The following is a 15,969-nucleotide window of genomic DNA, read 5'->3' as shown; positions in this document are numbered from 1 at the left end:
GATGGCTGGATCGGTGCCGTTTCCTGCTCTCGCCCTGAACTAGATAATTTCATTCACTTTGCTTCCAATTTCCACTCTTCCCTCACCTTCACATAGTCCATCTCCGACTCTTCCCTTCCTCGACTTCTCCGTCTCCATCTCTGGGGATAGGTTATTGACAAACATTCACTACAAGCCCACTGACTCCCACAGCTACCTGGACTACACTTCCTCCCACCCCACCTCCTGTAAGGACTCTATTCCATTCTACATAGAAACATAGAAGATAGGAGCAGGAGTAGGCCATTCGGCCCTTCGAGCCTGCTCCGCCATTCAACGAGATCATGGCTGATCATCCAAACCCTAGCACCCGGTCCCTACACCGACAGCCATCCCACCCAAGCCCTATCCCCGTAACCCCACGTATTTAATCCCCCCTAACACTAAGGGTCAACCTTAATCATGGCCATTCTCCCAGTTTCTCCGTCTCCGCCGCATCTGCTCTGACGATGCCACCTTCCATACCAGTGCTTCTGACATGTCTTCCTTTTTCCTCAACCAAGGATTCCCCTCTACAATGGTTGACACAGCCCTTGACCGTGTCCGTTCTATCTCTCGCACTTCTGCCCTTACTCCTGCCCCTCCCTCCCGGAACTACGACAGAGTTCCCCTTGTCCTCACCTTTCATCCCACCAGCCTCCACATTCAACGGATCATCCTCCGCCATTTCCGCCACCTCCAGCGTGATCCCACCACCAAACGCATCTTCCCCTCACCTCCCCTTTCAGCATTCCGTAGGGACCGCTCCCTCCGCGACACCCTTGTCCACTCCACTATCACCCCCAACACCCCTTCCCCTTCGCCCGGCACCTTCCCGTGTAAGCGCAGGAGATGCAACACATGCCGTTATACGCACCCCCCCCTTCCCACTGTCCAGGGCCCCAAACACCCCTTCCAGGTGAAACAGCTATTTACTTGTACTTCTCGCAATTTAGTATACTGTATTCGCTGCTCACGATGCGGTCTCCTCTACATTGGGGAGACCAAACGCAGATTGGGTGACCGCTTTGCAGAACACCTCCGTTCAGTCCGTAAGGGTGACCCCAAGCTTCCGGTCGCCTGTCATTTTAATTCACCGTTCCACTCAGACCTCACCGTCTTCGGCCTCTTGCATTGTTCCACGGAAGGTCCGGACTCAACATAGAGTTCAACAATTTCAGATCATAACCATGGCCCACAAAATAAATATATATATATATACACAGTATATATTATTTATCCACACTTTTTGTCTGTCTTTTTTTCTTCTCTCCCACAGGGCAGCTGTCCTTCATTCCGCCAGTGCAATTTACACTTCATCTAGAGCCATCCTTTGTTTCTTAACCTGTCCCATTACCATCTCCTTTTGCCTTGAATATCTCTTAATGTCTCTTAATCTCTCCCGCCTTCCATCCTATCACAGACCTTCCCTTTTGTTCTTTCATCCCCTCCCCCATTTCCCAGCCTCTTCACTTGCTTAAAAATTTGTTCCATTTCCTGCTTTTTCCCAGTTCTGACGAAAGGTCATCGACCTGAAACGTTAACTCTGTTTCTCTCTTCACAGATGCTGCCTGACCTGCTGAGTATCTCCAGCATTTTCTGTTTTTATTTCTAACTTTAAGTGGATGGCAACTATGGTGACGCAACTTATAATAATTGCTGTTGACCTTTGTACTTCAACAGGCATCAGCAGTTGTCTGCTCTTGCTATCACACCTGTCATATAACAAAGACTTAACGCACATCAGTCGTCTTCTTTTGAATGCAACAACTCAAAGTAAATTCGTAGCGATTACCAATACTCAGTTTACATGCCAGAAGGAAATCAATGGTTGCATTGATTTTTGTAGCTAATAAGTCCATTAGGACTCATAGGCTGTTATCAAAAATCATTTATTTTCCAACATTATTCATGCCTTGCTGAGGTCAGCGTGGCCATGACTGCTTCCTTTGTGTTACCTTTTGAAGTGATCATGGTAAAATTCTGATTTGCAGGTCACCATCTCACTGTTTTCTGCATTGCTACCTTCACGACTACGAACTCCACCGAAAACATACAGCTCCAGGCCAACACCACATGCTACGGCACCAAACCTACAAAGCAAAGAAACATCAAATTACAAACAACCATTTTAATTTAAAGTACCTAGGCAACATTTAAAATGCAAATGTCAACAGTCAGTCAGTCATATATTAGGCTTCCTGTACCATACAAAGTACAACAGTAATTTGTGTGGTTAAAACCAGCTTCTCGAATGTGATTTTATCATCAGTTGAAGTTCTCCATCGCCATAGACAATTTTTATTGTGGTAAACAAACTAAGATCAATGCATCTACTATATAAGCAGGGCTGAAATGCATTCCTGATTATCCTCAAATAAGATTTTCTGATTTCTTCATATCCCTTTTCTTTACTTCTCGTGAGGAAGAAAAAACTTTGCAAATTAAATACTATCAGAAAATGTACATTTAATTGGTATAAAGTATTTTTTTTACTACAAATACATCCTGCCGAATCACAGGTTCAAATTAAAAAACTGAATAAAGCTCAATTACTGTTTAGTCACTTAACAAATAAAAGTACAAATAGTCAGCATTTATTACAGATTCTAGGTAATCTCCTGTGGCACTGCACATGACAAGTCAGAAAATATGGTCCATCTTGTCCATCTCTTATGTCCAAGTTGCTGTTTCTCAGTCTCTCTTCTGCTTGTGTCTCCCTTTCTCCTCTCTTACTTCCTTCTCCCTACCTCTTTTTGCTTCTCTCTCTCTCGTCTTCTGCTTCTTTCTTTGCCTTTCACTTCTTTCCCCTATGATGGGATGTGGTCTCCCTGCCTCCCACCACCTCCAGTTTAAAATTCTCATCCTTCATGCCCACCCACCCTTCCAGCTTGAATAACCTCCTCCAGCTCTCAAATCCTGACTCCAACTTTCTGTGCATCCCCCATCACCGCCCTACCACTGATAGTAGTGTCCTCAGCCATCGAGGCCCCATGTTTTGGATTCCTCCCCCTAAACCCCTCCACCTCCTTTAAGACCCTTCTTAAACCCACCTTGTTGCCAAGCTTTTGGTCAACCCTCCTAATATCTCCTTCTTTGGCTTGGCATTCATTTATGTCTGCATACATCTCTGTAACGTGCCTTCGGATGTTTTTGTACATTAAATGCATGTTGTTTTTCTCACTCTGTCTCTTCCTTTTCTTTTTGCTTCCCTCCTCTTTATGCTTTTCTCTACGTCAGTTTCTGCTTCTCTCTGTCTTATTCTTCTTACTTTTCAGGTGGGAGGTGGTAGTAGCATTGATGTGGGGTAGCAGAATAAGGAAGCACAAATGGTTGAAGGCTACTTTTGGGGTAGGGGTTGTGAAAATTGTGGTCCTTCCCATTCCTTCCACCAATCATTCAGGCTTCCGTTATCTACTCACTCCCACTATATCCTCTTCTGACCACTCGCCTACCTCTTCATTTGAACTACCCACTCAATCCCTGAACTCTCCCATCCCCCTTGCACCTTGAGAATTCACCTGACTCTTAACTCTGCAACCACTCTCCCTTGCTCACCTCAAAGACAGATGAAGACAAGCGAGACACCTCTCTTCCTCTGGCTCACAGGTTTTTGCAACTAGAATCTCTGTCTCATAGATGTAAGCGATTAGAATTGATCTTTTCTAACTGTCAACAACAGGTGACAATCAGGTGGCTTAAAAATTCAACCTCTTTTTGAAAATGAAGGTAACATTAAATGACGACAGACACATACTATCTCTCACCCTCTAATCTGTCTCTCTCTCGCCCTCTCACCCCCTCTCTCTGACCAGTCTCTCTCGCCCCCTCATTGACCCGTCTCTCTCGCCCCCTCATTGACCTGTCTCTCTCTCAACCCCTCACTGACCCGTCTCTCTCTCAACCCCTCACTGACCCGTCTCTCTCTCACCCTCACACTGACCCATCCCTCTCACTCTCACCCCCTCTCACTGACCCGTCACTCTCGCCCCCTTTCATTGACCCGTCTCTCTTGCCCTCTCATTGACCCGTCTCTCTTGCCCTCATTGACCCGTCTCTCTTGCCCTCATTGACCCGTCTCTCTTGCCCTCTCATTGACCCGTCTCTCTTGCCCTCTCATTGACCCGTCTCTCTTGCCCTCTCATTGACCCGTCTCTCTTGCCCCCCTCTCACTGACCCGTCTCTCTTGCCCCCCTCTCACTGACCCGTCTCTCTTGCCCCCCTCTCACTGACCCGTCTCTCGCCCCCCTCTCACTGACCCGTCTCTCTCGCCCGCTCACTGACCCGTCTCTCTCGCCCTCTCACTGACCCGTCTCTCTTGCCCCCCTCTCACTGACCCGTCTCTCTTGCCCCCCTCTCACTGACCCGTCTCTCGCCCCCCTCTCACTGACCCGTCTCTCTCGCCCTCTCACTGACCCGTCTCTCTTGCCCCCCGCTCACTGACCCGTCTCTCTTGCCCCCCTCTCACTGACCCGTCTCTCTTGCCCCCCTCTCACTGACCCGTCTCTCGCCCCCCTCTCACTGACCCGTCTCTCGCCCCCCTCTCACTGACCCGTCTCTCTTGCCCCCCTCTCACTGACCCGTCTCTCGCCCCCCTCTCACTGACCCGTCTCTCTTGCCCCCCTCTCACTGACCCGTCTCTCGCCCCCCTCACTGACCCGTCTCTCGCCCCCCTCACTGACCCGTCTCTCTCGCCCGCTCACTGACCCGTCTCTCTCGCCCTCTCACTGACCCGTCTCTCTTGCCCCCCTCTCACTGACCCGTCTCTCTTGCCCCCCTCTCACTGACCCGTCTCTCGCCCCCCTCTCACTGACCCATCTCTCTCGCCCTCTCACTGACCCGTCTCTCTTGCCCCCCTCTCACTGACCCGTCTCTTGCCCCCCTCTCACTGACCCGTCTCTCGCCCCCCTCTCACTGACCCGTCTCTCTCGCCCTCTCACTGACCCGTCTCTCTTGCCCCCTCTCGCTGACCCGTCTCCCTCGCCCTCTCACCCCCTCTCTCTGACCCGTCTCGCTCGCCCTCTCATTGACCCGTCTCTCTCAATTCAATTCAATTCAATTCGCTTTATTGGCATGACAAGGTACATCTTATGTTGCCAAAGCATCGAAAAACATTTATGGTTGAACACATAAAACGCAGATCTATCCATACAGTGTATAAACAGATATATCCCTGAGTGTATAAATATACATTCATATAATTTGTATATACTCTTTTCTTAGATTTAATGGTTGTCCCTCTGTTTATGGCAAGCTGTAACATAGTGTGCCACTAAGGTTACACAATTTCTCTGTTCCCCTAGTAGGTATGGGAGTTTTTGGTTGTCATACAAATTTCTGAATTCAGGGCATATTTTTGTGAATTTTGGGTAGAAATTCTCCCTTATGCCCTGATATTTTCCACAAGCTGTGAGGAAGTGCATCTCTGTCTCCACCACTCCCTGACTGCAGTGAGAGCATATCCTGTCCTCTCTTGTCAGCCAGGTCTGTCTGTGTCTGCCTTTTTCAATAGCCAGGCTGTGCTCACTAAGTCTGTACATAGTCAAGGTTTTTCTCAATTTGCTATCTTTTACCGTGGTCAGGTATTCAGCCATGTTGTATTGTCTGTTTAGGGCCAAGTAGCAATCGAGTTTGTTTTGGGTTTTTGTTGTTTCTGCCCAATATGACAGATATTTTTCCTTTTGCTTCGTGACAATTGTGTTGGGTCGAATTCTCTGTGCTACGATGTCACTGTCCTGGGGTTGGTTATTGTTAGTAGTGTTAGTAGTTACTTCACTGAGTCCCAGGACTAGTTGACTGAGGGTATTCTTCTTTATGATTCTCTCTTGGCATTTCAGGGCTTCGTAATGATAGCAGTGGGGGTTGCTCATTTTTAGGTGTTTCCAAAATTTGGTGTCTCTCACTGACCCGTCACTCTCGCCCTCTCACTGACCCGTCTCTCTCGCCCTCTCACTGACCCGTCTCTCTCGCCCTCTCACTGACCCGTCTCTCTCGCCCTCTCACTGACCCGTCTCTCTCGCCCTCTCACTGACCCGTCTCTCTCGCCCTCTCACTGACCCGTCTCTCTCGCCCTCTCACCCCCTCACTGACCCGTCACTCTCGCCCTCTCACCCCCTCACTGACCCGTCACTCTCGCCCTCTCACTGACCCGTCGCTCTCGCCCTCTCACTGACCCGTCGCTCTCGCCCTCTCACTGACCCGTCACTCTCGCCCTCTCACTGACCCGTCACTCTCGCCCTCTCACTGACCCGTCACTCTCGCCCTCTCACTGACCCGTCACTCTCGCCCTCTCACTGACCCGTCACTCTCGCCCTCTCACTGACCCGTCACTCTCGCCCTCTCACTGACCCGTCACTCTCGCCCTCTCACCCCCTCTCACTGACCCGTCACTCTCGCCCTCTCACTGACCCGTCACTCTCGCCCTCTCACCGACCCGTCACTCTCGCCCTCTCACTGACCCGTCTCTCTCGCCCTCTCACTGACCCGTCACTCTCGCTCTCTCATCCGCTCTCACTCTCACTGACCCGTCTCTCTCGCCCTCTCACTGACCGCAGTCTCCTCTCTTTCTCCCTCTTGTACAAACAGTAATTGGAACTGACCATTACTAATTGTCAACAAAACACAGGTGAGATAATACAGTTGGATTCAAAATTCAATTGCTGTTTTACTTTGGAAAATGAATCATTAACATGAAGACTCTCTCACCCACAACTTAATATAGTCAAGTTTACAAAGCACAAAACAAACACAACAGGTGTGTAATCAGAACAGTCATTTTTCTCTCAGACACACATCAGCTTTTCTGTTTAAGATCTAAAAGCTTTTGAAATTTGTTCTGCTGTTCAATAATTTTGAATAGAAAGAAAGTGCTAGAAACTACGGAAAAATATTCTATTAATACAACTGACTGACTGGTACTGATCCATTCTGGGAAATTAGGCACACTGCAGATGCTCAGAATGCATAATCTAAATTCAACTCAGTCACAGCTCTGGATAAAAATATGAAGTTCAAGCCTAGGCTTTTGAGAGAGGCTTACTTTATAGACATAATAAGACATAGACATAGAAGATAGGAGCAGGAGTAGGCCATTCAGCCCCTCGAGCCTGCTCCACCATTCAATGCGATCATGGCTGATCATCCAAATTCAGTACCCGGTCCCTGCTTTCTCCCCATACCCCTTGATCTCTTTAGCCTTAAGAAATATATCCAACTCCTTCTTGAATATATTTAATGAATTGGCCTCTACTGCCTTCGGTGGTAGAGAATTCCACAGGTTCACCACTCTCTGGGTGAAGAAATTCCTCCTCATTTCTGTCTTAAATGGCTTACCCCTTATCCTTAGACTGTGACCCCTGGTTCTGGACTCCCCGACCATCGGGAACATTCTTCCTGCATCTAGTCTGTCCAGACCTCTCAGAATTTTATAAGTTTCAATGAGATCCCCTCTCATTCTTCTAAACTCCAGCGAGTACAAGCCCAATCGACCCAATCTCTCCTCATACGTCATTCCTGCCATCCCAGGTATCAGTCTGGTGAATCTTCGCTGAACTCCTTCCATTGCAAGAACATCCTTCCTCAGATAAGGTGACCAAAACTGCACACAATATTCAAGATGTGGTCTCACCAAGGCCCTGTACAACTGCAGCAAGACATCCTTGTTCCTGTACTCAAAGCCTCTCGCTACGAAGGCCAACATACCATTTGCCTTCTTAACCGCCTGCTGCACCTGCATGCTTACCTTCAGCGACTGGTGCACAAGGACACCCAGGTCTCGTTGTACTACCCCTTCTCCCAATCTATTGCCATTCAGATAATAATCTGCCTTCCTGTTTTTGCCACCAAAGTGGATAACCTCACATTTATCCACGTTATATTGCATCTGCCATGCTGCTGCCCAATCACCCAACCTGTCCAAATCATCCTGGAGTTTCTCGGCATCCCCCTCACAGCACACACGCCCACCCAGCTTTGTGTCATCTGCAAATTTGGAGATATTACATCTAGTTCCCTTGTCTAGATCATTAATATATATTGTGAATAGCTGGGGTCCAAGGACTGATCCCTGCGGTACCCCACTAGTCACTGTCTGCCACTCAGAAAAAGACCCGTTTATTCCAACTCTTTGCTTTCCGTCTGCCAACCAGTTCTCTATCCAAGTCAATACCTTGCCCCCAATCCCATGTGCCTTAACTTTACACGCTAATCTCTTATGCGGGACCTTATCGAAAGCCTTCTGAAAGTCCAAATATACCACATCCACTGGTTCTCCCTTATCTATTTTACCAGTTACATCCTCAAAAAATTCCAGTAATTAGTCAAGCACAATTTACCTTTTGTAAATCCATGTTGACTTTATCCGATCCTGTCACTGTTTTCCAAGTGCTCCGCTATTACATCTTTTATAATGGACTCTAGCATTTTCCCCACTACCGATGTCAGGCTTACCGGTCTGTAATTCCCCGTTTTCTCCCTACCACCTTTTTTTGAATAGTGGGGTAACATTAGCTACCCTCCAATCCATGGGTACTGTTCCAGATTCCATCGAATGTTGGAAGATGATCAGCAATGCATCCACTATATCTAGGGCCACTTCCTGAAGTACCCTAGGGTGTAGATTATCAGGCCCTGGGGATTTATCGGCCTTCAGTCCCATCAATTTCCTTAACACCATTTCCTTACAAATACTGATTTCTTTCAGTTCCTCCCCTTCATCAGACCCTATGTTCCCCGACATCTCTGGGAGGTTATTTGTGTCCTCCTTTGTGAAGACAGAACCAAAAAATGTATTTAATTGGTACGCCATTTCTTTGTTCCCCATTATAAATTTCCCTGATTCTGACTGCAAGGGACCTACGCTTGACTTCACCAATCTTTTTCTCTTCACATATCTATAAAAGCTTTTACAGTCAGTTATGTTCCCTGAAAGCTTACTCTCATATTCTATTTTCCCCTTCTTAATTAATCCCTTTGTCCTCCTTTGTTGAATCCTAAACTGCTCCCAATCCTCAGGTTTACTGCTTTTTCTGGCCAATTTATATGTCCTCTCCTTGGATCTGATGCTATCCCTAATTTCCCTTGTTAGCCACGGTTGAGTCACCTTTTTTGTTTTATTTTTATGCCAAACTGGGATGAACAAATTTAGTAGTTCATCCACCATCAACCCTTTGAGTGACATTCCCCAATCAATCCTACCCAACTCGCTCCTCAGACCATCATAATTTCCTTTATTTAAATTCAGGACCCTAGTCTCCGAGTCAACTACTTCATTCTCCATCTTAAAGAAGAATTCTATCATATTATGATCGCTCCGACCCAAGGGGCCTCATACAACAAGATTGCTAATTAATCCTTTCTCGTTACATAATACCCAGTCTGTGAAATAACTTGATCTCTACATTATGCTGTTAAGCCAATTATGCTCTCATTGGTTATTCCTTTAAACTAAAATAGTAATTCATAATTCGAGCAAATTATTTGTTATGACCAGTGTTTTGTTATCCTCACCTGCACAAAGTATTGAAGGCTCATCATTCCCATCCTCTGTGTCCCAGTGAACTAACTTCAACATTTGTATCCTCAGTTTCATGCTGGTTCATGCCTTGTAACCTTAGTGATTCTCCTCCAGCCTTGCGTTCCTGCATGTACCCCTTATTCCTCTAGCACAAGGTTACTGTGGCCCCGATATTTACAGGGAGGTGAGGTGGTGGTCATAGCAGCCAGGAAATCCAGAAATGCGGATAACATGGAGGTCCTGCCAAATTTAACTGAGGGACCTCACTTGAATTTTTTTTCTCCGTTTCCCGGCCGGCAGCTAGCCAGACTGAGAGGCTGGCTGTCTGTCAGGCAGTAAAGGAAGTCCGCAGCCAGGGAGCGGAGAGTCGGGAGGGGAGATTTTGGGTTGGGGGAGTGGTGTGGGGCGGGGGGAAAGGGGGTTTGAACAGATCGCAGGTAGGGAAGCAGGTTTGTTTGAGTGGCCAGGGGGGGCACTCCTACTCCTCCTGGCCCACAGGCAGTGCCGGAAAGGCATTTGCCTGCTGGATCCAGCCGTTCTTGCTTCCCGCCAGCTGACGGATTTCCCGAGCCTGGGAAAACTTGGCCCGTAGTCGTTAAATCTAAAAGTCTGTTAAAATTTGAGGCATTAACATATTTAAATGACTAACCTGCTCTCGAGAGGCGGTTCAGTTGCCCACCCTCATTAAAATCTAGGCATGTTCGAGGCGGGTTGGGGTCGGGTACATTTTTAATTATTTTAACCTATCCACCCGCCCGTCATGGGGTTTAAAATATCCCCCCCACATGTTCAACCACTGCACTCCTGTCCTCCAGAACTCTCTGCCTGCCTAGTTCCACCCTTCACTTCAACTATACTTTTCATCTCCCACCCAAACCCTGTTTCTTTCCTTTCTGTTTGGTGCCCACTCTTAATGTAAAGTGCTTTGAAACAACAACTTCCTGCAAGACAGCAGCACTATGGTAATGCAAGTTGTCATGATCCCTCAGAAGCCACCATTTTCACTACCTCCTGAACGTTTTACATAAGATCGCGATATGTGGGCAGTAAATTCTGCTACATGTAGAAATTCACAGGACTCGTCATTGGATGTTGTGTCACGACAAATCACTTCTCCTACTTATATTCTTTTGGAATTTGCTTTGGTCTCTACAGTTAATGACATTACCTGAATGCCACTGTAAGTAACTATTTCTGATTAAAAGTTTTGTTGCCTAAAATAATTTGAATTATCGAGTAATTCAAATGAAGCAATTGCATTAAAATGGCACATCAACTCTTCAAAGAGCAATTTGAATTATTCAAAACTTCAACAACTCGAATTAAGTGACTAACAGGACTAGATTGTTTACAATTCCAAAACAAAATTGAAGCACTTAATTCAGTGTCAAAATCAAAATTTGTTCAAACTGTTAGAACTGATGGGCTGAATGACCTTTTCTTGACCCATGCAATTTGATACTTCACTAAAAGTATGCAATCAATGTTACAGCCACCATCACTGTGCACTACAGAGAAAAACCACTCACGAGGAACTTTAACAACAGCCTTTCATCATAAACTTAAAAAAAACTAATTTTGCTGCAAATCACTGACTAATTCATGTGGAATTCACAATCATGTTATTCTAATAAAACAACTTCAGCACAATTGGGGCTAAAGACATTAGAGGTCATGACAAAAAAAAAGGACCTAATCAATCCCAGCTCCTTTAACATGCTCAATTTTTTTATGACGGGGAAAATACAGAACAATATTCTTTATTAGGGCAGATGGAATACCAATTTTAAAAATCGATTTCCACTCTTTTTTAATTATTCAAAAAAAGACTGCAATACATTGAGTCCGGCTATGCAGTACTAGTACTTAAAAAAAAAGTATCTTTTTAAAAAGCCTGTTGAAATTTCTAATTTAAACAGTGCTGATTAAATCATTATGGGAACTGTTTTGAAGAGGAATTAGAGATATTCACATAAACAAAGTAGAATTCCCATCATATGTTAATCACAATCTGTCCAGTAAAGTTAATTCCGTTCTTTTTTGTCGTTAAACTCAGTAACTCCCCTTAGCTTCCTCCAATGAAGTTTTACTAACTGCTTAAACAAATATTTGCCACCATAAAAACAATCAAGGAAAACAGACAGGATGATAAATCCTAACTCAAAGCAATTTTGATATTTAAAAACAGGGTGTTAATGGTGAAACTCCCTCTTTGCAGAGTGGTTGTTGTGTCAGTATGAAGTTTTCAGGAAGACTCAGTTCCTGGCAATCCCAGGTGCAGCCTCCTCCAAAAAAAACATCGCTAGGAGCAGTGCCAAACTGTACACAAGGGACACTGCAGCAGATGCTGTAACATACTGCTGTTCAACTTTCTGCAATGAAATCATCACTTTGGTGTTAGCAAATCTTATCATTTTAAAATTCCATCAGAAGCAGTTAGCAAAGGATTGACACAATTGCATCACATCATTGTGCTTTATTCTACTTAGTAATCTGTCTTGAAAGTCTATTCACCAGTGACCCTTGCAGTGCTGTTGTCATTTGCTTGTCGTCAAGAGTAAGCAAAATGTGTTTGGACTGATCGAGTTTCCTTACATGAAGTTGGCCAAGATGACTTGTGAAAACAGTACTGTTGGCTTCTCCCATGAAAAAAAATTGAATCAAATCATTTGAGCAGATAATCGCTCATCAAAACATAAATCTATGCACAGCTGCCATGTTAACACAGTAGCTAACTTACAGAAAAAGTTGATTACGCACTAACCTTTTTTCTTTCAATGGGCAGATTGCAGTCCACTGCTGGGTCTTGGGATCATAGGACTCAACAGATTCAAACAATTTTCCATATGAGCCACCACCCATTGCATAAATCTTTTTCTTCATAGCTGCATAGCAGCCAATCTGTTAGAAAACAAATGTGGAAAATTCAACCTTTCAACATCCATCATTAATTAAAAAACACAGCCAGCTGTTTCTTTAGAGAAATCCATGAACAACACAAAAAGTTCTGAAATGATAAAATTGATGTGAATTGGCTGAATTTCTGCAATGTTGACAATGGGTGCAGGATAAGTATATCTCTAAATAATTGCAGACAGCAGAAAATTTAAACTTTTAAATGTGCACTTAATTTTTGCTTTTGTGCCTTATTCCAGCTTTTATCCCCCCCCCCCCCCTCTCCTGAAGGTGTTGATTTTTTGCTGGGGTAGTTTCATGGCTATCACAACCATCCAGGTACTTTGCCCACATGGAAGCCGAGACAATGAGCGTTGACCAGTGATTTGACGGACAAGGTGTCACATCAGAGCTGAAACCATTCTAGTTTCACCTAGTCTGCATAGGTCAGACAGTGGTGGAGATTGATAAGGAATGGGAACTGTGGCCTATTTTTTCCCTCCTTAGTCCAAAATTGCAGATGCTAATTGCAGCCCTCCAATCACAGACCTGGTTGATGTAAGAATATCAATGTGTTTTTACATTACTTTGTTTTAACAAAGACAAAACAGTAATGTAGAAAGAAATGGTTTAAATCATGTTCTCATAAAGCCTGTCTTTTCCCCTCAGTGATGCTGATAACGTTAGATAAGGATGAATTTCAGGACCAAGAATATTGTACTGTAAAGATAAGCACATATAAATAAATAAACTAGGTGGAGAAATATTGAGCTTAAACAATTAAGATAGAAACATACATAGGTTTTTAAAACACAGGCTTTTCATCACAGAGAGTAGTGTAAGGGCAAGAGATTGTCGCAATATATAAAGGCAAAATGCTGCTTTGAGAACATTCATCAAAGGCTGTTTTCGACGAAGCTATGGCTCGGGGGAAAAGCAAAGATAGGAAGTAACAGTTTGGTGTGAAAAAGCATGGGGCCTCTCATCTCTGTTTGGCAATTGGTTCAAACAAATGAGTGATCATAAAATATCAGAAAGAGTTTAAGGTTGCATCCAACAGGAAGAGGACCATAAAAAAAAGTTATAAAAGAGATGCCATGTTTTTAACTTAGTTAGAAAGAAAGAACTTTGCTACCTTCGAGACCGTGTGTTGTGAACGGGCTTGGAGAAGCCATCTTCACGGGACTTCATTAATATCCGTGCACATGAGTTTTGGGCGCAGGGCTAATGTGCATTTCTCTGTATAGTTGGTTAGGGTGTTTAAGTTAATGTTCTGTCAATAATAAATGAAGTGCACTATCAAACATAATGGCCCAGAAATTCCGTTCGCAGACCTCCTGCGGGCAGAGGGCTGTGGTCTGGAAAAATCTGCGCTTGGACCAGAGAGCTCCCTGGAGGCGCAAAGTTCCGTTGCTGGGCCTCTCCAAACTGCTGGTGCGCAGGGCCCACGTATCCCAGAGGCGCAGCGTCCCTGGGATCACATGGGCCATGGGGAGCCAATCAGAGAAGGGAATCTCCATTCATAGATTTGACAGGAAGACCTGTCAAATATATGAATAGAGATCACCCCCAAAAACATAGTAAAACTTCAAATAAATTAAAAAAAAAAAAAAAATCAAATTTTTTAAAATGACTATAAATTACATAAATTAACTATTTTAAACAAAAATTTAAATTTTTGAAAAAAAATAATTAAAGTTTTTAATGGGGCTAAAAATAAACTTACCTTTCTTTAAAGTGTTTTAAAATTATAAATCAGTGGAAATTAAAAAAAAAAAAAAAAAACTTTTTTCAACTCTTATCCTGGTAAAAGCAGGCCTTGCGCCTGCTTTTACCAGGCGCAAGAATTGTAAGTGTTTTCTGCGGGCGGAGGGTCTCCAAAAAACAGAACTCTCCACCCGCAGAGGCTCTGCTCCAGCGCAGCCGGAGGATTTCCGATGTCCCTACGGGTGAGTACACAGCGCGTACTCACCCGTAGGGACCGGAATATCAGGCCCATTACTGTCTCTAGCTTTATGAATCTGATTAATGGATAAAGGACTTATCCAACAGTTGAAATCAATTAACTGAGCACAGACTGAGACTGAACTTGGAACATTCCTAAGTCACTAAATAAACTTGTGGAGACATCAGTGAGCCAAAGTGCACATTAAATCTATATTGTTTAATACAATAACTGGGTTGTAATGGTATGAACCATTCTGTATTTACCACTCTTATCGACTTAGGGTTGGTTGTATTGCAGGTACCGGTAGTGTGTGATGTAGTGTCGACAGTCACAAATGAAACTGCTGGCCCTGCAGTGTGCGCTGGTTATGAACAACGAACCTCTAATTATGCTCGCTTTCACAGAACCACAAAGCTAACTGACCTTGAAATGCTGGTTAAAATTTAAAGTTTGAAGAGAGCCCATTGTCCTTTTTTAGATTTTTTATATATTTAGCAATGCACCAGGCAAAATTCTATCCCTTTTGTGGAGGAAGAGTAGTACCCATCAGTGCCCAGTGATGTGGTTTAAGAGTCAAGCAATTACTTGCCCCATAACTTTAGTTAATTTAATGGATGGGTTTCACTGATCCTGGGGACAGAGCATTTTACTGTACAGTACAAAATTTCAACTACAACTGCACTGTAACTGCAGAAGTCAGCATGCTGTAACAAAGGAATTAGCAGTTCTCTCCTTACAGCAAATTTAATAGCCCCTCACCTTTCGAACCATAGTCATATTAGGTTGTTTTGTCCACGTCTTAGTGTGTATGTCATAGGCCTCCATAGATAGTAGCTCCTTTTCACCATCTTCACCTCCCAGAACATAAAGAACTCCATCTATCGCCACAATTCCAAAATTGTGTCTTGCCTGAAAATACATATATATTTATGTTTAAAAGTGAATAATAAATTTTAGCCATACCGTTTGGGAGGAAAGTCAGAATGAGGAATAGGTGATTTCCGGAACTGCACAATAAGCAGAAATGTGCTCAACTTTGAAAAATTACCACTTCTTTGGTGTTCTAGAACAAAAAAAAATCAAATATTAAAATGATACACATTTTGAAATGATTTTCGATGGCTTGAACGGTGAGGCCCAAGACACCTCCAAGACCATCAGGCAGCTCACAGGTGAAGTATGACGATTGTAGATCACGTCACAGCGAACCTCCAGTAAGTGATGGAGTGGCAGCAATTGGGGCCGGGGGGGGGGGTGGTGTGGGGGGGGGGGGGGAGAGAGTAAATAGGTAAGCACTGGACAGCAGCAACCCGTGTTCTTTGAACGTGAGCTTCTTTCCGACTCTTCATTCAGGTATATATTTTATAGAAACTTACCTTGTTGTTTGCAGCCTAACATGCAGTCCCTTTAAGGACCGCCTTTTCGATCGCACTTGGATCTGACTTTCCTGAGTGCAGCCGGTGATTGCATAGCTGCCTCAGGGTAAACCAAACTTGCAGTGGGGGCTTCAGACATATGTAAATGCCCCTTACCAATATGGTGGGCGCCACACTTCCAGCTCTTAATGAGCTTGTGCTTCCTGCCCGCCATATTG

The 15,969-nt window shown here is 44.5% G+C and overlaps 1 protein-coding gene across 4 annotated transcripts in view; it reads right to left on the bottom strand.

The window, feature by feature from the left end:
* gan (gigaxonin) overlaps positions 1 to 15,969 on the bottom strand; it is a 125,233-nt gene that overhangs the window by 64,691 nt on the left and 44,573 nt on the right. For all 4 annotated transcript variants that reach the window (XR_015078849.1, XM_085991748.1, XM_085991749.1 and 1 more), the window contains exons 7-9: positions 15,135 to 15,284; positions 12,297 to 12,433; positions 1,977 to 2,111 (exon numbers count right to left, since the gene is read on the bottom strand). Coding sequence is in view for 3 of the 4 variants with exons in the window: in XM_085991748.1 (XP_085847874.1) it covers positions 1,977 to 2,111; positions 12,297 to 12,433; positions 15,135 to 15,284 (422 nt within the window). In the remaining variant the exon portion in view is untranslated. The remainder of the gene's footprint in view (positions 1 to 1,976; positions 2,112 to 12,296; positions 12,434 to 15,134; positions 15,285 to 15,969) is intronic.

The sequence above is a fragment of the Somniosus microcephalus genome, chromosome 6 (genome assembly GCF_052327205.1).
Source record: "Somniosus microcephalus isolate GS21.2 chromosome 6, FLI_Smic_1.0, whole genome shotgun sequence".
NCBI classification, from domain to species: Eukaryota; Metazoa; Chordata; class Chondrichthyes; order Squaliformes; family Somniosidae; genus Somniosus; species Somniosus microcephalus.
This window is presented reverse-complemented; position numbering and strand designations above follow the sequence as displayed.